This window comes from Miniopterus schreibersii, assembly GCF_964146895.1.
Source record: "Miniopterus schreibersii genome assembly, chromosome: 14".
NCBI classification, from domain to species: Eukaryota; Metazoa; Chordata; class Mammalia; order Chiroptera; family Miniopteridae; genus Miniopterus; species Miniopterus schreibersii.
In genome coordinates, this window is record NC_138114.1 from 31,640,720 (window position 1) to 31,662,348 (window position 21,629).

Sequence of the window (21,629 nt, forward strand, 5' to 3'; positions counted from 1 at the left end):
ATAAATAAGTTAAGGAATGTAATGCACAGCACAAGGAAATGCAGACTATTGTAGTCACTTGTACGGGGACAGACGGTTACTGGATGTATCGTGATCAATTCATAAGGTTATATAAATGTTGTACACCTGAAATACTCATAATACTGCATCTCAACTATATTTTAATAAAAACAAATGAAAAGAAGGCCTTTCCCAACATTTATCACGTAGGGAAGATGCATATTCTGTCAGAAACAGTAAGAAAATAATAATGACAAAGTTTCCTCAACTGCACTCAGATGCCTCGATGAGCCATATGGGGTCGGGGTATTTCTCTAACTTCATGTGATGACTAAAACCATGATAAATTTGGTAACTTCTACTACTGGATATTCTGAATTTAAGAGAGGATAAAAAGGTAGGAGACATAAGAAAAAATGTATCAGTCCTTATTTTTTATCAATATGTCATCAGATTAAAATGATTACTAAAATTCATACTAAAACAAAAATAATGATTAGATACTGGTATGTATACTCTAAGTGTGAATGCCACACAGCAAGATAGAAACAGCCCAAGGGCAGGTTTTATAAACCAAAACCACCCCAGAAAATTTTACATAACTGAAAAAGACCAAGGCATAAGTAGAGAAAAATCAATTAAGAGGGACCTCTTTATTACACATTTATAAAATAATAGTATAATTATTAAAAATGGAGACTATATTTTTTTGGTATCTTGTGTTTTGCATTCAATGATCTTCACAATTTTTCAAAACTTGATTTTTGTTATCCAAAGTGTTCTCCCCCAACCTCTACCCCACCCACCAAAGCACAACTGAAGAACAAACTATTCAACAGGTTCTAGTGAGGGGCTTATTATCAAAGAATTAATCCAATAACTCACAAATAAAGATTGAGCATTTTCAGAGAAATACAAACAAAACAAAGACACAGAGAGCGTAATTTCATTTCCTGATGATTCAGGGGCACCTCAGTGTCATAGTGTGCCACGTTCCTCATGCTGTGTGTTTAAGTGACAATAAGAGAATTCTAGTTAGTGAAATTGCGGACAAAAGAAAGTTTCACCGACATGTAGTGCACACAGCATCAAGTGACTACAGATACAATGTAGGAATTTTGATGTGTATATTTGTACTACCTAGGGTACAATTGGTATTTTTAACACATTTAGTAACAGCTACTTGTTTTAAATTATCATTTTATTTTTGATGACCAAATTATATTTGACCGTAAATAAAGAACACATAACTTTAAAATAACATTAGAAAACCATGGTTACAACAGAACTATGTAACATTAAATGAAGAAAGGGAAAGTCACATACATGTATTGTATGGCACTGAGGTTTTTCAAAGCCACTCTTTCTAATGGCTTTCAATCACCTTTACATATATCAATTTTTAAATGTCTCTACTCAGTATGCTTGCGGAAGGGTGAAATCAGTGTTGATCACACAAGCGCATGGAAACCATTCAATGCTGATCTCTGAACAACTATTATTATTATCCTGACAACCATAATAATTGAGCCACAACGAAGTATTCAAATGAAGCTGACTTCAACTATTCAACTGCAGAGAACGCTCATCTTAAAAAAAAGCTGAAACAAGTGACAACTGGAAATGGCTGAATCACTGTACCTTTTAGACACAACCTTCAATCTTAGTTTCACTATACAGAGCATTTGGTACTTTTTGATTCAGTAGTTGGGGTAAAAAAAGTTTCTGTATTCAAACATATCTACAGAAGAATGTCAATATAAAATGTGTGAATATATACATTTAATACACACACACTCACATATCTAGACAGCAGCACTTAACCACATCCCCATTTCTCACTAATGACTCAGTGAATCACCTGTTACTTTAAGACCAGCTTAGATGCTAGAAGGCTGCAACATATGGCTAAAAAGGTCAAACACAAGCACCCACACGCAGGCTGGATTAAACTGTTCCTCCTCATGATTTCTGACAAGTGGTAATACCGTTTATATAACTATATCTCAATAACTTAGAATTCAGAGTATAAAACCAGTGTCATTCAACTCCCTCACTGTTTAAAGAACACTCTCCCTTCATTCTATTTCCCTAATGATAACAGAGCACACCAAACCAGGTTGCACTGACTGGTACACATGACCTTTACTCTTAATCTAAACAAACATGTGTTAAAACATTCTGAAATGCTGCATCCTTCGATTTCTTCATCTTTTCAATTGCCCGATGCAGGTCCTGTTGTTGCACAGGCCGAATTTCATCTTCGTCATGGCTAAAATGCAAACAAAACCAACGAATGTTCAAATAACTTTAGAATACATCTCCCTAAAATATTTTACCATGATTAAAAAATAAAATTCCTATCCAAGACCCCAAAGACAACCACAATTAACGCTTAATGTGAACTCTTCCAGGAATTATCTATACATATACAAATCTTAAGGAGATTTTTAAAAAGCACTGACTGCTAAGAGGTAGGAAGCTAAAAATGGTCGGCTATAAATATTAGAGCTGTGGTAACTAAAATCAGATACTGAAGTATCTAAGTACAGAATATCACCATATGGTGAAAATGTTACACAAAGGTGTGTCACTGTACCGAAGTGGAAATATTAATTCCAATCAAGGAGTCAAGTGTTTATTGCCATGAAACTGAAATTAAAATGTAGCTTTTCTCTATGTATACTTACGTATGTTTAGCTTTTGATGAACTGAAAATAAAATGATTTGCTATTAATAAAAACCAACTAATCTGAGTCCTCCCCACTTCAACAATAAGAAAAACGAAAGACTGTATATAATGTCTCCTTTGTAATTTATGGACACTTAGGAAAAACCACTTTGGGGAAAAGTTATGATAACCCAAGTCTATTGGTCAGATTTTTCACACTGAAATATAAAATTTTCAGGGCTTTCAGGACAGCAGAAAAACAGGATTTTCATTATTAATGTAATTTTATTTAAGCAAAATTTATTCGTAAGTTGTTTTGTTTTTCCCCTTCTTAATCTTATTTACAAGAATAAAAACCTTCAGAAGGTAGATTGGCTACAGAGGTCAAAAGTATTCCCAACTTTAGCACTAGAGTAGCTGGAGCAATCTGGCAATAAATAAATAAATGGAGATGCCCTCTGCAAGAAAGGGATCAAAGGAACACTAAAGAAAGGTCCAGAACTAGTGCATACCTAGCTAGCGGTAACAGGGCAGCTTTCGAGCAAACCTTTCTACACCAAGAGAAGCTTTTTTCCTATGGCAATGCACTATAATTAAACACAAGAGTACAACAGGTAAATCCAGGTCTCGGAGTGAAAGCTTCAGGGGGATGAGAGAGGGAGACTGAGAAACAAAGGGGCAAGAGATGGAGAACACATTCAACACAAGTCCTCAAAGTACACTAGTTTGCCAGGGTCACAGGATCCTTCGTTAAGGTTGCTAATCTGAACAGGGGTTTGGAAATACAGTGTCATACTGACTAGGGCAAGTAGGCTTTTGGAAAACTTCCCAAGGGGCATGGTTCACCAGGGAGGAGCGACTCCAGTTCAGTAGTATCTTTGTTGGAATAGTTAGTACAAAATTGATTCTCAAGTTCATCATACTCTGAAACTGGTTTCAACTGAAATTTGCTGCAGTAAAAATGGTTTATCTGTTTAGTAAATACATTATTAACAAGTTGCAATCTAGTCCACAGCAAGGCCCACCCATTTACATGTAAAATTCCTGGAAGACAAGGCACTCATTTCCATGTGAAATGAACTTGAGGAATTTAAGATGCAAAGCAACCCAGGAGTACTAGAGGACCTGGTCTTCCTAGTGGAGATGGGCAAACCCAAGTTTCTGTCTGCATTCTGTGCCAACTTCATGGATTTTCAGTATAAATTTAGTTTTTACTTCTACCTCTTCATTCTAGACCCTCCTCAAAACCCCTTCCCACTCCCAATTCATTTTCAGAACTCACCTTTAAAAAAAGACAAGAAATAAAGTTGGGGAGATTGTTAATTCCAATTTCCCTCATACTCTATAAGCAGAGTTGGTATTGTAAAGCAAACTAAAAGAAACTAACCTACAAGCTCTAAGAGGATTTGATAATATCAGAGCTCAGCTCTATACACACATACCTTTCCTCTGAGGCAGAACTGACATATTCCCTGACACAGAGGAGGGCAGCATCTCGACACATCTCTTTCAGGTCACTTCCCGAAAAACCATCAGTCTCCTGGGCAACTTCCAACAGGTCCACATGTCTATCCACCTTAGACAGAGATGTATAAAACACACTTAAAAAACAAACAAAATATACTGCAAAGGAGATATCCAAACACTCTTCTTAAAGAATGGTAAGCATATTGGAACAGCATAGAAGGAGAATCATTAGAGTATTTTCAGTTTCTAGAAGGTTTTTTTTGCCCGGCCAGGCATGGCTCAGCGGTTGAGCGTCGACCTGGGATCCAGGCAATTGGGGTTCGATTCCCGGTCAGGGCATATGCCCGGGTTGCAGGCTTGATCAATGCCTCTCTCATCATTGATGTTTCTGTCTCTCTCTCTCTCCCTCTCCTTTCCTCTCTCTGAAATCTATAAAGATATATTTTTAAAAAAGGTTTTTTTTAACCATAAAAGCTTAACATTTGAAATCTAATTTTTATTGTCATTATGACCAAAGAGTGGACTAAGTCTCAATAGATATATCATGGAGTGACAGTGAAGAAAACATTCAAACAATGTTGGATTCACTTCAGTACTCTTAGAAAGGTCCCGAGTTAACGCTTTTCTATAATATAGTCAACATACTTGGCAAACAGCCTACATTATTTAAGTCCAAGTCCATTACAAAAAGCATATTCCATTGAAACACTCTAACACCCATTTTAACTGTAATGCTTTGGTGTTCTACCTCAGCATTAATTCAGCACTTACTGTCTTGCTCTCGGCCTAAACTTATATAGTCAAGCCAAAGTGACTGTATGGGCACATAATAGACTTGGGTTAATACAACGTTACCAAACTTACCTATAGATGGAGAAAAATGGCAAGAAAAAAAATGTACCTATAATAATTACCATCGATTAAATGATTGTGTCATTCACTTTACATGTGTTATTCTCATTTAATCCTGTCAGGTAAGTATTCTCATTTTCATTTTCAGAAAACAGTGAGACCTGGAAAGGTTAAATAAATTGCCCAAGGTCACACCATTGGCAGAACCAGGATTTGAACACAATGTAGTAGATAGAGGTCTAGCTATATTTCCCCCCTAACCATCTGTCTTAACATTTACTTTCCCCCACTCATTTGAAATGCCACCCTTACTAGTTACTAAATTCACATTTGTTTTTGTGGAAGACCCAGTGTTTAAGTAAGAAGAGAAAATTTACACAAGGTCAAGAGACTTGGAGGTGAGAGGACATAGGGTCTACTGTCAGCTCTGCAACTGCGACCTCACCTGACAGTGTTCTGATTCCTAAAGGTGGGGTTAAGTAAAAAGAAATCACGTATTCTTTGATAAAAAGAAAAGTGAACTCAGAAGGTGGGTGTGAGGCAAACAGTAATGATAAGCAAAGAAAATAGTAAACGTATAGATAAATCTAAATAAGTTTTACTATATACACAGTAATAATAATAATTTGGGGTAGAGAAACCATGTAGAACTAAAATGCTAGACAATAAGAAAATGTAATCCACAGGGGGCAGCTACATTAGGCATTCTACAGTCTTAAATTATAGTACTGAAAAGAGGGCAGCCCTATTATTAACTTGGACTTTAAGTATGTATGTCAAAAATTTTTAAGGGTACCACTAAAAGAGAATGTGTAACTTCCGAAGCAGTAGAGAAAGGGGGAAAGAGGAATAAAGAATGTAAGAATACACTAAACACTAAAGAATACAGAGTGGAGAGAACGCAAAGAAAAAGCAGGATGCATGGAAAGAAGTAATGAATCTAAATTTATGAGTAATCAAATGCAAATAGCCTAAACTATGCTGGTGAAAGAAAAGATCAGACTATTAAAAAAACAAAATGTAGCTATCTGAGGTTTATAATAGCCACACCCTGTCAAAAGGGAAAACAGAACAGGCTTAGTGTTACATTTGAAGGAAAAAGGCCAAAGTTGAAAGTAAAAGACTGGAAAATGATATACGAGGCAAATATTAACCAAAAGAAAGCTAATACAGTTCTGTTTATGTCAAATTGATAACTATTTTTACTCAAAATGAATAATTTTTAATAGAAATCATTACACAGTGATGACATATAACAATTCTGCACTAGCACGCATAAATTTAGGTTAGTTTGTATAGGGGGGAAAACCCTATCTCTTTACTGTTGAGTCAAACATGATACTAGTAGCCCTAGCTGGTTTGGCTCAGTGGCTAGAGCATCCACTTGCAGACTGAAAGGTCCCGGGTTCGATTTTGACCAAGGGCACGTACCTCAGTTGCAGGCTTGATCCCCAGCCACAGTCGGAGGCAATCAGTCAATGTGTCTCTCTCACATCAGTTTCTCTCTCTCTCTCTCTCTCCCTTCCACTCTCTCTGAAAAGCAATGGAAAAGATATCCTCAGGTGAGAATTAAAAAAGCCAAAAAACATGATACTAGTATAAGGTCTATATTTTATTCATTCTAATTATTTTTATACTTAAAACTTTAAGTCAAAACCACTACACTATCTTTTTTAAATGAGCAAGTATGTTAAGGATCTATCAATACAGAATTGTGAAAGATCAGAAAACACTATCATTTCATAAGCTTCCTTCTTTTCTTCAGAGAATAAAAACTCACAAAATATAAAAAGTCTGTTAGTCTATTTGCATCAAAAATCCTAATTCTGCTCAGCAGTGTGTAAGCATAATGGTGCTCATTTTATTAAACAAATGTTTGTGCTATTGATTTGAGGCATCTTTTAACAAAATTAGATTAATTTCTTACGAATCCTATTGAAGTAACAATATGCCTCCAGCATATAAATGAGTTAGTGGGAAATCAGATGTCCCCATGTCAGCAGTTATCTAGAGAGCATTCATATTCTGCATCATAAAACTGATTAGAGACTAATCCTTTGTGTTTTCATGAATAAGAAACTGGATGCTAAAAATTCCCTGCACCCATGACAAATAAAATTCTAAAAGAATTCCCAAAGATATTACTGTTAAAAAAAAAGCAGAATACTGAAATCAAAGTTAAAATAAGACATAATGAATAGTTTCTTAAGTAAATGTGAAACTGAATGGCCTGTGTAAAGTATGATTGTCTTATGAGATAAAAGGCTTAAATCTCATCATTTATATACATCAACATGTAAATCATCTATATCTGCATTAGACCATATATACGTGGTTTGAAAAGGTTAACTTCCAGCCGTGCAATGCCATCTTTCATTTAAAAATTTTAAAATGAAATAGTATTAGGTAACTCGAAGTCTCTACAAAATTGTCAGCAAATACTTTCTAAGACCTGTTACATTTCTAGCCATATCATAGCCACCCTAATTCAAAAGAACTTGTGAAATGATTTTATCCCCTTTGTTTTCTTCTCTGCACTGTTCCTTAATACTTATCCTTGTTCAAGATTTACCAATTAAGTATGTTTTATCTGAACAACAGTACAACTACATAATGTCTTTTTTAAAGCAGTTACCAAATAGTTAATTAAAAGACAAAATGTAATTTGTTGATTTCTCATTCATCTAGGACAGGAGTTTCTTACCTAGAATACACGGAGGGTTTTAGAAATTTCCCTGAATTGTAAAAAACATTTCATGCTTTTTAAGGAAAGACTACATTAGCTTTTATCTCTTTATTTAAAGAGATATCTCTATGATTCTCAAAATAGTTAATAACAATGATCTAATCTCTGTAATTTGCTAGGTTCTTTAAACTTTTGCAAAATGGCATACAACATGCTACTCTGATATATTTTAAAGAAATAAATGAACAGGCACGGCCGGACGTGGCTCAGCGGTTGAGCGTAGACCTAGGATCCAGGAGATTGGATTCGATTCCCGGTCAGGGCACATGCCAGGGTTGTGGGCTTGATCAATGACTCTCTCACCATGGATGTTTCTATCTCTCTCTCTCCCTCTCCTTTCCTCTCTCTGAAATCAATAAAGACATATTAAAAAAAAAAAAAAAAGAAAAGAAAAAAATGAACAGACCACTACTAAAAGATACGAAAGAGGACATGAACCACCAAAAAGACATACATGCTTTTGAGTAGAATGATTCAACATCAAAAAGATCATAATTCTCTTGAATTATGATCTCCCCAAAACTTAGTGTTTGTTTTTCCTGGAATAAGACAAATTAATTCTAAAATTCACACAGAAAAATGGACAAAAATTATCAGGGAACTTTGGGCTGGGAGACAATACAGGATGTCTAACCCTACTTGCTAATAAAATTTGTAAAGCCTCAATATTTAAAAGATCATGGTGCTCGTGCATAAAGACACAAGAGATCAATGACCTGAATTCAGAATCTAGAAACACAGCCAATACATGAGAATTTAATATGTAATAAAGGTGGCACCTCTAATGAGGAAAAGATGGCCTATTCAATAAACAATGCTCAGACAACTGAGTATCCATCTAGAAAAAAAGCAAAGTTTTATTCATATCGCATATATCTAAATACCAAATATATTGCAAAGATTTAAACATAAAAATAAACCATAAAGGACATCCAGATATTGTTTCTTCTAATGAGAAAGTAAATTCTACTTAGAAGTAGTCCTGTTTCCCCTCCTGCCAACGTGAACCTGAATATCATCCAGTCTCTTGATCCTTTTTGATGAATTTTAGAGAAACAAGCAATTATTCCTTGTTAAATCAGCAAAATTCAGAATAAGGGAAAATCTGGACAAGCCCAACCTGCTTTTTTCCCCAACAAATAAATTGAAAGGGAGAGGGAAAGAAAAGAGAGATGAAGGAAGACTCCATAGCCTTCCTATAGATTAAGTCTCTATAGATAAAGAGAGATGTAAAAACTATCAAATAATAGCAAATTATGAACTTTATATGAGTCCCGAGTTAAATAAATACATAGTGTTTTTTTTTAAAAAAAACATTTAGGAGACAAGACATTTGAACAGACTGGATATTCAATGATAATAATGAAGTATTGTCATTTTTTTGTTAGGTATAATAATGGCACTGATGTTAGGTTAAAAGAAATTCTTTCTTTTAGAGATAAACTAAAATATTTAGATGAGCTATGATGGGAAAATACAGGAGGGTGGGGAGTAGGTATGTTATGTGTGGAACAAAATGAGCCATGGGCCTGACGATGATTTAAAGGAGACGAACTACAGGAATCTGACTGGAGCCCCCAATTTGGACAGCGAGTTCAAACAGTGAGTGTACGTAGGATGCTTAGGGTCGTGAAGAATATACCATGTCATTAAATGTACTTGGTTACAGAGTTTTGGGGGGAAAGGTAGCAAGAGTTGGAAAATTCCTTTATAAATATGGAGTGGAAAAGGCCTTTTTAATTTAGATTCAAAACCCAGAAGTCATAAAGGGAAAAAAGAAACCATCCCAGTAAAGTCAAAAGATAAACTAGGAAAAATATTTTCAAATCACCCTAGACAAAATCACCCTAATATAGTCAAGTTTCTACAAATCTATAAGAAAAAAAGAACTATGCAATAGAAAAATGAGCAAAGAATATGAATAGGTATTTCACACAAAAATTCAAGTGGCTCTTAAACATATAATGCTCACTTCATCCCGAAAGAACACAAACTAGCCCGAGTGGGCGTGGCTCAGTGGTTGAGCATAGACCTAGGATTCAGGAGATTGCAGTTTGATTCCCGGTCAGGGCACATGCTTGGGTTGTGGGCTTGGTCCCCAGTCGGGGGCATGCAGGAGGCGGCCAATCAATGACTCTCTCATAATTGATGTTTCTATCTCTCTCTGTCCCTCTCCTTTCCTCTCTTTGAAATCACTAAAGATATATTTTAAAAAAAAGAATACAAACTAAAACTATGATGAGGTACCATTTTCTACCTATCATGTTGCAGGAAGTTCCATAATGTTCATTTGGCAAGGCTATGGGGAAAGAGGAAATCTAATATTGCTGGTGTAAGAATAAACTGGGCATGAACAATTTGACAATAGCTACTAAAATTATAAATGTCTAGCAATTCTTCTTCTGGAAAATTCACTCTACTAATATTCCTGCACAAGTGTGAAATGCCATGTACAAGGTTATTCAAGGCAGCATGTTATATTAGTGAAAGGCTGGAATCAACCAGGCTGTCCTTCAATATGGCACTGCCTAAATAAACTATGGTATATCCATCCAATGGCATCCTATGCAGTGAAAAGAGAGAGAACAAAAGGAAAACTATGCTAATATGGAAAGATTTCAAAGGTAAGTGAAAAAAGCAATGCATAGAACAGTGTACACAAGGTTTATTAATATGGTTTATGTACAAAAGGGAAGAGAAACAACAGTATATTTTAGTTTACTTGTAGAGGCATGATGCCCTCAAAATGGATACAGAAGAAATACAGTATATGGGAGGGACTGAGACATTTTACTGTATACCATTTAATACATACATTTTAATTTTTGAAACACTGATGACATTACTATTTTTTTAAAAACCTTAAACACAAATACTATTAAAGACTGATTACCACATCTTTTAAAATCTAAATTCTAACTTCAAAAATATTGCAATTAAAAAACAAAACCCCACACTTCTGTACAAAAATAAACATATCTTATATAACTGGAAAGCAGTGAAGAGTGAGGATTTTAATCTGTAGATATGAAAACGGCTTTTAAAAAGCAGATTACCTTAATTAATTCAAGTATACCATAGTTACTGAGTTACATGATCAATCAAGTTTTATAGTAGCCCTAGCAGGTTTGGCTCAGTGGTTAGAGCACTGGGCTGCAGACTGAAAGGTCTTGGGTTCGATTCTGGTCAAGGGCATGTACATTGGTTGCAGGCTCCATCCCCGGCCCTGGTGGAGGCGAGTGTGAGAGGCAACCAGTCAATGTGTCTCTCTCACATCAATGTCTCTCTCTCCTTTTCACTCTCTCTGAAAAGCAATGGGAAAAAATATCCTCAGGTAAGGATTAAAAAAATAAATATATTAAAAGTTTTATAGTAATTTACTTCAAGTTCAAAGCCACATTATTCTCAGTTTTCTTTTTCTTTTTTTTTAAATGTTCAGTCTTTTTTTTTTTTTCCCCAAACATATCTTTATTGATTTCAGACAGAGGAAAGGAGAGGGAGAGAGAGAGATAGAAACATCAATGATGAGAGAGTCATTGATCTGCTGCAGCCCACAATCCAGGCATGTGCCCTGACTGGGAATCGAACCCTGATCGCCTGGATCCTAGGTTGATGCTCAACCGCTGAGCCACGCCCGGCCGGGCTCAGTTTTCTTTTTCATTTATCTCTAAAATAATTTCATGAGCTCTTTTTCCCTGCTGCCGCAGAGTTACGCGGAGGCGGAGGCCTGGGTGTGCTCAAGATTCAGCTCTGCACATACCCCACCACCATGGCCAAGGAAGGCATTGCTGCTGGAGGTGTAATGGACGTTAATACTGCTTTACAAGAGGTGCTAAAGACTGCTCTCATCCACGATGGCCTAGCGCGTGGAATTCACGAAGCTGCCAAGCGCCAAGCCCACCTTTGTGTGCTAGCATCCAACTGTGATGAGCCTGTGTATGTCAAGTTGGTGGAGGCCCTTTGTGCTGAACACCAAATCAACCTAATTAAGGTTGACGACAAGAAACTGGGGGAGTGGGTAGGCCTCTGTGAAATCGACAGAGAGGGAAAACCCCGTAAAGTGGTTGGCTGCAGTTGTGTGGTGGTTAAGGGCTATGGCAAAGAGTCTCAGGCAAAGGATGTCATCGAAGAGCACTTTAAGTGCAAAAAATGAATGAATGAACTTGGCTTTTTTGTTTCTCAAAATAAATAAATAAATAAATAAATATAGAAAAATAATTTCATGAACATAAACAATATTTATATGGCAGGAAAAAATAGTAATTTTCTACTTACATTTTCATTTTTCAAAATGAGTTTCAGGATTGCTTCTCTTTGTTTTAGAGCCTAAAACCAGGAAAATTTCCAGTTAGTTTAAAAAAAAAAGGATCAACTAGTTTTCCTAATATTTCTTCCTTGCCTGTAAAACACCTGACAATCCCTACAGGGAATGACAGAAACTCTGACTGACAGAGATCATGGAAACTACTGACTAAAGCAAGGCCTTGGTTGTCCTACTCAACTATGTCTTATTCTGAATCCCAATGCTTAGCAAAATGTCTGGGAGAAAACGTGCTCTTACATGTTTCTTGAGTGAGTAGATGAATACCTATGACTCCCAATGACTTGCCTCTATTGCGCTGCAACTCACCCTTTCTTCATTTAGAAAACTGAAAACACCGCTGCCATACAATTTTTACCAGTAATTGAAGAAATGGCAACAATACCCCCAGTTCCTCCATCTCAACATATGACTTGCATGCTCACTAACTTACATGAGTGAACTTCTATTTAGTGTTGGTAGTACATTTGTTCATATGCTTGTGTGCTTGTCCCAGTGACGCTTCTCACTATTACACCAGAGAACAGAGCTGGTACAAAAATGCCTTACCTATATAGTAAGTATAAATGCTTTCAAGAATCATTATGGCTGAACTCATCCCTATTCCTACAACCACTGGAAAAACGAATGTGATTACACAAATACCAAATCAAACGATCAGAAAAACAAAACCAAGCCCTGCCTTTTCTATACCTCCAGGATATTAAGTATGAAGGTTAATTTGGTATGTCAAGTGATCACCAAAAACTACTTTTTTATTTTAAAATAAACATTTAACTTGGAGAGGAGTTTTAAGGTAAGGTTAATCATACACTTCGACGTCATATAGTTAAGCAATAAAAAAATTACCCTATTCTCTAAAAACAGAATGAAAAGAGGGTTACAAAATCCCAGTTTCTACATTAACAATGTCTGAACTTACAACAAATTTGTTAAATCTATTACAGCTCATTTTGATAACTCACAAAATTAATATATTAAACAAACGATTGATGTTTCTCTCTCTTTCCCTTCCTCCCCTAGAAGATTAAAATCAAAAAAAACCTTTAAAAACAAACTTATAACTTTAGTAAAGTCTACTTTCCATGGTGTGTATCCTGTGTTCTATTCTAGTGTACTCTACTGTGTTTTCTATTGGACTACAAACACAGATTCTATCAATATAATCTTCGTCTTCAAACCACTGAGATAAATTAATTTTCCGTAAAAATGTTCTGATGTCTAGCTAACAAAATAAAATCAAAATTCTTCTGTGAAGCATACAAAGTTCACCTAAACCTGGGAGCAGTCTACCTGTCCATGATCTATTCTCCTTCATGCCCTAACTGAACTACACCAGAAGTCACAGCTAAATATGAGCTTCTACACTTTCTTGCCTTTGTTCATTTTGGCAGGAAAGCCTTTTCTTGTCTAACTTGCCTATTAATTTCCTACCTTCCTTCAATGCCCAGCTAGACTCTAATTTTTTTTTTTTAATTTTATTTATTTCTGAGAGGGAGAGGGAGAGGGACAGACAATGCTCTAAACAACTGAGCTACTAGGCCAGGGCTGGATTCTGTAAATCTCATCAAATCCTCAAATAGAATTATTATTTTCATTATCCTCTCAGGTTCTCACAGCTCTTTAAACATAACTGTGTAAAGTACACTGTCTTTGAGGACAGGGGCAATGTTCCATTCACCAGAGCCTTACGGGTGTTCTGACACATATTAATGCTCAATAAATATCAGCCATACAAAATAAATTGTATAGTCTTCTACATCAGATTAAAATATTCTCACTGATTTATCACGTACATTTTCTAATAGAGTGGGTACGTACATGAATACTCTCAGAGGAACCAGAGGTTATATCTATAGCAAAACAGGGTAATTTTATAGAGGTTACAACCAACAATCTTTAGGAAACGGGTTTAATGCCACAAACTGATCTAGTAAGTTGCAGAATATAAAGTGGGACAAAGAACTTTTAGCTAGAGATTATAAGTGAATTATTATTTACTTCAAAATTTGAATGGAATAACCTCAAAAGTTCCTCTACATAGCTATACATGTAACATGCTGAATGTATAGCACATATCTATTACTAAACCTGTTTTTCTTCCTTTCCTCTTCAATCTAAAGGAAGAGAAAATTCAAGTTCTGATAATTCTGTGCAAAAATTAGAGTATCAATAAATTACAATCATCTACTTGAGGGTACTTCTTTACTAACAAGAAAGCTAGAAAGAAGACAGTACTGGTTCAACACCATCCTCACATTCCCATTAAGTTAAAGTGTAGTATCTTAGCTGCTGGTTAATCATTAATCCCATCAAAGGACAGCATTGATTACAGCTGCCAATAATTAATCAAATAAGTCCCAGTTGTTTCTCCTGTCAGGCCTCCTGAACAGAACAATTCTTTAATCCCAAACCAAAACTGTAATTTAGATTTTCATATGTATCTTGCATAGATAACTTGCTACAGTCTAGAGAAAACCACTAAAGTGTCTAGGCAAACTTAAAGTTATTACATACTTTGAGGAGAAGCAAATAATATTGATCTCAGGAAAGAAAGAAATAAGAAAATAAGCAAGAGTAGAAAGAACAAAGAAGCAATGATGTGGATTCTTGCCCTAGTCCTTCCCTGCCCATCATAAATAAGTGCTATTTTTTTAAAAATCATTCCTTTCTTGAAATCACAGGTAAAGACCTTTAAAAGGTGAATATTTAACTTATATATACGAATATATAACATCAATCAAAACCACCTACAGGCTGGTTGATATGAAATCTTGTAGGCATTCTTCTCATTATAGCTGAGTCAAGATCCTGAGGACGATTAGTAGCTCCCATCACTATGACCTAAATATATAAAAAAAACAAAGGTATTAAAAACCACCAATAATATTCCTTTTAGGTTGTTATTTAAAAGGCTTAGACAATATAAAAAATTAAGTGGTGTTAAACTAAATCTTCTATAAGAAATCTGATATTAACCCAGTACGTACTACTTAAATATTTATAGATACAAATTGAAATTAATCTTAAATAAGTCAGGTGATAGCAAGGCTGGTAAGGTTTTTTTTTTAAAAAACTACTGTATTTTGCAAAACATTGTTACTCAATGGCTACATGTTAAATAACTGAAAGTCATTTATGTTATAGCTTGGGAGTATATACAAGGGGATAGTAATAATAATATTAAGAAGAGAATAATTTCCTCAAAGTCTGAGGATGCTGGTAAAAGTTAACAGATATGTACTTTTTCCTCTACATTTCACATCGTTATCTCATGGCATATATCAGCACTACAGGTGATACCTTTTCAATGCTAATAAAACCTCAAGCAATCCAACTTTAAACAAGGCCAACAAAATAAAAGTAAACATCAAAATTCTGGGTAGAATTTTTTTAAAATGCTGATGACCCTGCAAACCTCTGGGTCATTCTTTATAAAAGATGTAGAGATGAAAACTAACACAAATAAAGACAAAGATATACAAGTTAACTTCTGAAGGGCTTCATTATTAGTATGACTGTTGATATTTCTGTATAAGCCAATAACAGCACACATCTGCTATCCAAAATGAAATTTATTGGTATTCTAAGGGTAAGTTTTATTTCTTTAATATTATTTTATTTCAGCCTAAGAGGTTTTAGATTTCTGAAATAATCATAAGTCTAACTCCAGAACATGTTGAAAGATTCATTAAATTTTATATTCAACTTCTATTCTACATTTAATGATATTTAAGAGCCAAATTACTTTCAATTAACTGTGAGAGGTTGCCACCTAGAGGAAAAAATTTAAATACAAACTTGAGAAATGTTAGTTCTATAATGCAATTTTGCATTTCGATTAAGTGGTCTTAAAAAAAAATCAAAATATTAATGTCCTTACCTGTTTTCTTTACTATCTATAAAATTAATCAGAAATGAAATTTTCTACTAAAAAAGTCTTAAAGTGATCATAAAGTGATCAAATGAACTAACTGCATAAGATAAAGAAGGATGAATATAAGTAAGTACATTTCGAAATGCAGTATATTAAGTGTTAAAATGAGATTCAAAGTGATATGGAAGCATGTTGAAGACTAATCATATTAGGTAGCAGAGAATCACGAAAGGCCTTGTGGTTAAGGCAGTACCTGAAAAAACCTGTAAACAGATTGTATTTTGAAAAATATTCTAAGTAAATAGCCTAAAACAAAACAAAAAACCCCAGTATAGAAGATGGAATGCTCGAAATTAGGATCACGAAATCCAAATAAATCTAGCACAGCATGGTCCAAGGAATGCATAAAGGAGAACAACAATGTCCATGATGAAAAAGCAGGAGTGAATAAAACCACTTGTAGTTTCACTTCAAAGCAGCAAACTTTAAGAAGTGATTTTAAGGGGCAAAAACAGGCAGGTAACCTTTACACGCACCTTTATCTAACATAAATGAACTAAAATTCAAAATGGGAAGCAACAGTAATTTTTTAGTATTTAAGCAACAAAATTAATGCACCTTTAGGCATAAGTAAAAAATAATCAGATCTAGGAGGAAACAAGATGGTGGCGTAGGCAACAGCTGCACCCGCAGCCTCCCGCAACCACATCAAAATTACAACTAAAATACAGAACCACCATCACTCAGAGCCTCCTGAGATCTGGCTGAACAGAAGCCCTGCAACCAGGGAGCTGAAAGAGCACCGAGACCGGTAGGAGGGGCGGAGACGCAGGTGCCCGCGAGCCCGCGGCCCCAGGCCCACGCCCGGTGCTGCAGTTGAAACCAGGGAGGGAATCCCGGCAGTGGAGGTTTTCCAGAGGAGTGAGGGGTCCCAGCCCACAGCAGGCCCCCAGCCCAGGGCTCCAGGGCCAGGAAGAGACGTACCCACAACTCCGGGCTGTGAAACCAGCGGGGACTGTCTCTGAGGGTGGAGGAGGCTGCGGGAGCCCCAGCAGCTCCTCTTAAATGGCCCGCGCACGGACTCACTTGGATGCGCTCCCTCTGAGCCCAGCGCCACGCAGTGGCTTGAAAGGAACCTGGGACACTTGGGGAGGAACTAACCTGCCTGAAATCGGGGGGAGAGGTGGAGGGGCAGCTTCCTCCCAGGCAGAAGAGCTGGCAGAGGCCATGGCTCCTTTGGTGAGTCCTCCCTGCACCCAGCCGGCAGGCAGGCTCTGTATTTGAATCGCCAGCACCTGACTCACACCTTTGGCCCCACCCCTCCCCACCTGCAGCTCATCCAGGCCATTTCTACTGGCTCTATGCAAGTGGCCTCTTGAGCCTCATGCTTAGGACTTTCCTAAAATCTCTCAAACAAGCAGCAGCGGGCCCCATACGGCTTGATAAATGGCCTCAGGCCTGGCACTAGTGGCAACCTGCATTGGCTAATAGCTTGGCCTCTCGTAGACAACGCCAAGCCCAGCACAAGTAGCAGCCATCTATTGTTTGCTGTGTAGCTCATGCTGGGTGGCCCTGGGCAAGGCACTGGCACAGGCTGACTCTGCACCCCCTGGGAGGCCTCAGAGACAGTGCACCTGGTGGTCAGACTCGACCACGCTGGATTACAACCCCACCACATCCACAAGTAACACACTCAAGGGGCGCACTTGGTGAACACCAAAGCTCTACTGAAGTAAATCCTGCTCCATAGGGGTGTCTCCAGCAGCTCTCTGGCTGTAGTTGCAGCTGGTCCTCACAGCTGATTGGTCTGGGGGTCAGTTCCTCCCAACAGCAACCAAGGCTCAACTACAACAGGACAGCGCACACAGCCCACACATGGGAGCACCTAGAAGGCCCAGCTCACGTGACTGGGGAGGCTGAGCCACTGGACCCTACAGGACAGCTACTACACAAAGCCACTCTACAAATTCCAGGAGACATAGCAGCTCTACCTAATACACAGAAACAAACACTAGGAAGCAGCCAAAATGCAGAGGCAAAGAAACATGTCACAAAGGAAAGAACAGAAGAAATCTCTAGAAAAGGATCTAAATGAAATAGATCCAAGCAAGCTAACAGATACAGAGTTGAGAATAATGGTTATAAGGATGCTCAAGGATATTAGTAAGAGTATGATGAAAATAATTGAGAAAATCGATGCTACATGAACTGAAATGAAGATTAATTTACAGGGAATCAACAGTAGAGGACGCTGAGAATCAAATCAGCAATTTGGAACATGAGGAAACAAAAAACACCCAACCAGAAGAGCAAAAAGAAAAAAGAATCCAGAAATATGAAGATAGCATAAGGAGCCTCTGGGACAACTTCAAGAGGCCCAACATTCATATTATTGGGGTTCCAGAAGGAGAGGAAAGAGACCAAGAAATTGAAAACCTATTTGAAAAAACAGTAACAGAAAACTCCCCCTACCTGGGGAAAGAAACAGACTTACAAGAAGCACAGAGGGTCCCAAAGAAGAGGAACCCAAAGAGGCTCACAGCAAGACACATCATAATTAAAATGCCAAAGGTTAAAGACAAAGAGAGAATCTTAAAAGCAGCAAGAGAAAAGCAGTTAGTTACCTACAAGGGAGCCCCCATATGACTATCAGCTGATTTCTCAACAGAAACTTTGCAGGCCAGAAGGGAGTGGCAAGAAATATTCAAAGTAATGAAAAACATGGAACTACAACCAAGATTACTCTACCCAGCAAAGCTATCATTTAGAATTGAAGGTCAGATAAAGAACTTCTCAGACAAGGAAAAGCTAAAGGAGTTCATCACCACCAAACCAGCACTACAGGAAATGTTGAAGGGTCTTCTTTAACAAGAAGCTAATGAACAAAAGAATCTGATGGACTAAATAGATCCAGAGACACTGACGCATGTAACAGACGATCATATTTCAGAGGGAAGGGGGGTGGAGGGTGGGAAGAGATTAACCAAAGAAGTTATATGTATATATGCATAACCCATGGACACAGACAATGATGGGGTGAAGGCCTGGGGCGGGGGTGGGAGCGAGGTGGAGGGGGTCAATTGGGGGGGAAAATGGGACACCTGTAATACTTTCAACAATAAAGATAAATTTTTAAAAAATCAGATCTAAATTTATACCTCAAAACTTTATGTCAATGACTATCCTAAAAACACTGTTATCTTTTATGTCTCATGTCTCTCAAGATGAAGAATATGTCATCAGTTAATTTGGATTTCCAGTAGTGGTGACAGGTTTAACTGTGCCATACAACTATTTTTGTTTCCTTTGTGGCTGTATCAGACATTCCAGAAAGTTACCTGGGGTAGTGGGCTCCATCTATAGTCATAGAACAGACAATTTTAGAGAAAAGCTAACTGGTTCAGCTTAAAGAAGAATATGTCTAAAATTGCTATTCAAATTAATAATGTCAATTTTAAACCCCTCAACATAAGGGAAAAAATTGGGGCTGAAGTTTAATAAAAAAGTAACATCTTGCCCGGCTGGGAGTGGCTCCGTGGCTGAGCATTGATCTAGGATCCAGAGGATTGCGGTTCCCAGTCAGGGCACATGCCCGGGGTTGCAGGCTCCATTCCCAGTTAGGGGCATGCAGGAGGCAGCTGATCAATGATGACTCTCTCACATCACTGATGTTTCAAAACTTTCTCTCCCTCTCCCTTCCTCTCTCTGAAATAAAAAAATGATATATATATATTTTAAATCTGATTAAAAAAGTAACATCTTTATTTGCTCCCTCAAATAAAAATCTGTCATAATGAAAACAGTAAGTACTACTAGCGTCACAAGGAATCATGGTTCTGAAAACTCAGTTTTCAGTTGTGTTTCATGCTTTCAGAACCATGCTGTGGGGCTCTGAATGAAGTGGCTCTGGAGTATAAACATCAAATTGTCGCTCTTTCCTTGGCTTTTTTTTTTTAATCCTTACCCACGCATATTTTTTCCATTGCTTTTTCATAGAGAGTGGAAGGGGGCGGGGGGAGAGAGACATTGATGTGAGAGACACACATTCATTGGTTGCCTTCTGCACGCACCCCGATGGGGACAGAGCCTGCAACCGACATAATGTGCCCTTGGCTGGAATCGAACCTGGGACCCTTTAGTCAGAGGGCCAACGCTCTAAGCACCTAGACAAACTGGCGAAGGTTCCTTGGCTTTTAAAACTATCATCTGATAGGATAGGATATAATATTACGCTATTTTCTCTTACATGGCCTAAACTATTCAATTGTCTAAGTACTTTAAATTCTGTTGCTAAGGAGGATATTAGTTTTGGGAAACCTGTAAACTACCCCCATTGAAGAGAGCTATCAGAACCAATTATTAATAAAAATGGTTTCTATCGATGTCACCTAAATTTATCTGTTGTACTTTCTTCTCCAATCATCTAAGAAATAAATACTAATGGCACTTTCCCTCATAATGAAATTCTGTTTTCATAAAGGTGATGTAGAAGGAAAGCATGTGGCTTAATTTCTCTCTTGAAAATGATGTATTTCCTACTTTTGATTTATGGTAATGTGGTGGATACAGGAGATCCTTTTCTCCCTCTGGCTACAAGAAATACAAAATAATAAAATATTTTTAAAAATCAAATAAATTAATCAACAAACTGCAAAAAACTAAAGGAATTAAGCTGAGGCCAATAGTAAAGCCTGTGCATTAGGGAGGTAAGTAAGGATAGAAACATTCCCAGAGCCACTAGTCACTTCCTCTTCCATGGCATAATGGTTCTAAAAATTCCAAGGAGAGCCCGACTAGTGTTACTCAGTGGTTGAGCCATCAACCCATGAACCAAGAGGTCACTAGTTCAATTCGCAGTCAGGGCACATGCCTGAGTTCTGGGCTCAATCACCAGTAAGGGGTGTGCAAAAGGCAGGCAATTGATGTTTCTCTGTCATCGATGTTTCTATCTCTCCCTCTCCCTTCCTCTCTCTACGGTCAATAAAAACATACCTAAAAAAAATTCTAAGGAGAGGCTTCACCCTAGGTTTTTCTCTTCAACACAAGTTTAAGGTACATTTTTTTCAAATACCTGGCAGCTGTGATCAGTATCCAGTCCATCCCAGAGACTCATAAACTGAGCTTTCATCATGGCTGTAGCTTCATGGTCAGAACTTGAACGGTTTCGTAGAAAGGAGTCTAGAAAGAAAAAAGTCCTTAACATTAGAAATTAATAAATTATTTACTCTTTATAATTTAAAATCATTTAACCAAAAGCTGACAACTTCCTGAAAGATCACAAGAAAAAGGGTTACTATGCCTTTTCACACATTCTGATATAACAGTTTTGGCAAATTATTGGGCAAATTGAAAAAAAACAACAGTTCACAATCTTCCTTTTTCCCCCCTAAAAATACATTTATGCTAACATCTATAAAAGAAGTATAGAATCTGGTACTGAGAGGCTAGAAAAACATCAAGTAGTGTCTTGGAGGAAAATCTGTATAGAGGAAAATCTGTATACTTCAGGCCTAACTTTCCAGATTATCTGTATCCTTTATGCTCTTAATTAAGGGTCACATCTTTTTCCTCACACTTCCCCTGGTAATAAATAAAATTACATTAGAAAATGTCAATACACTACTAAGTGGGAAAATCTAGGACAGAAAATGGTTTAAAATACACAAGCTAGCATGCATATAATGTTATACATGGT

General features: G+C 37.0%; 1 protein-coding gene and 1 pseudogene across 6 annotated transcripts in view; one reads left to right on the top strand and one right to left on the bottom strand.

Annotated features, from left to right (window-relative positions):
• Window positions 1-1,183: 1,183 nt before the first annotated feature.
• ATAD1 (ATPase family AAA domain containing 1) overlaps window positions 1,184-21,629 on the bottom strand; it is a 38,100-nt gene continuing 17,654 nt past the window's right edge. For all 5 annotated transcript variants that reach the window (XM_081159033.1, XM_081159032.1, XM_081159035.1 and 2 more), the window contains 5 exons: window positions 21,006-21,112; window positions 14,812-14,901; window positions 12,012-12,062; window positions 4,114-4,247; window positions 1,184-2,272 (listed from right to left, as the gene is read on the bottom strand). In XM_081159033.1, coding sequence (XP_081015159.1) covers window positions 2,152-2,272; window positions 4,114-4,247; window positions 12,012-12,062; window positions 14,812-14,901; window positions 21,006-21,112 — 503 coding nt within the window. In that variant the 3' untranslated portion in view covers window positions 1,184-2,151. The remainder of the gene's footprint in view (window positions 2,273-4,113; window positions 4,248-12,011; window positions 12,063-14,811; window positions 14,902-21,005; window positions 21,113-21,629) is intronic.
• Window positions 11,436-11,912, top strand: LOC308567445 (small ribosomal subunit protein eS12 pseudogene; annotated as a pseudogene). Its single transcript has one exon. The product of its transcript is annotated as a small ribosomal subunit protein eS12 pseudogene (transcript).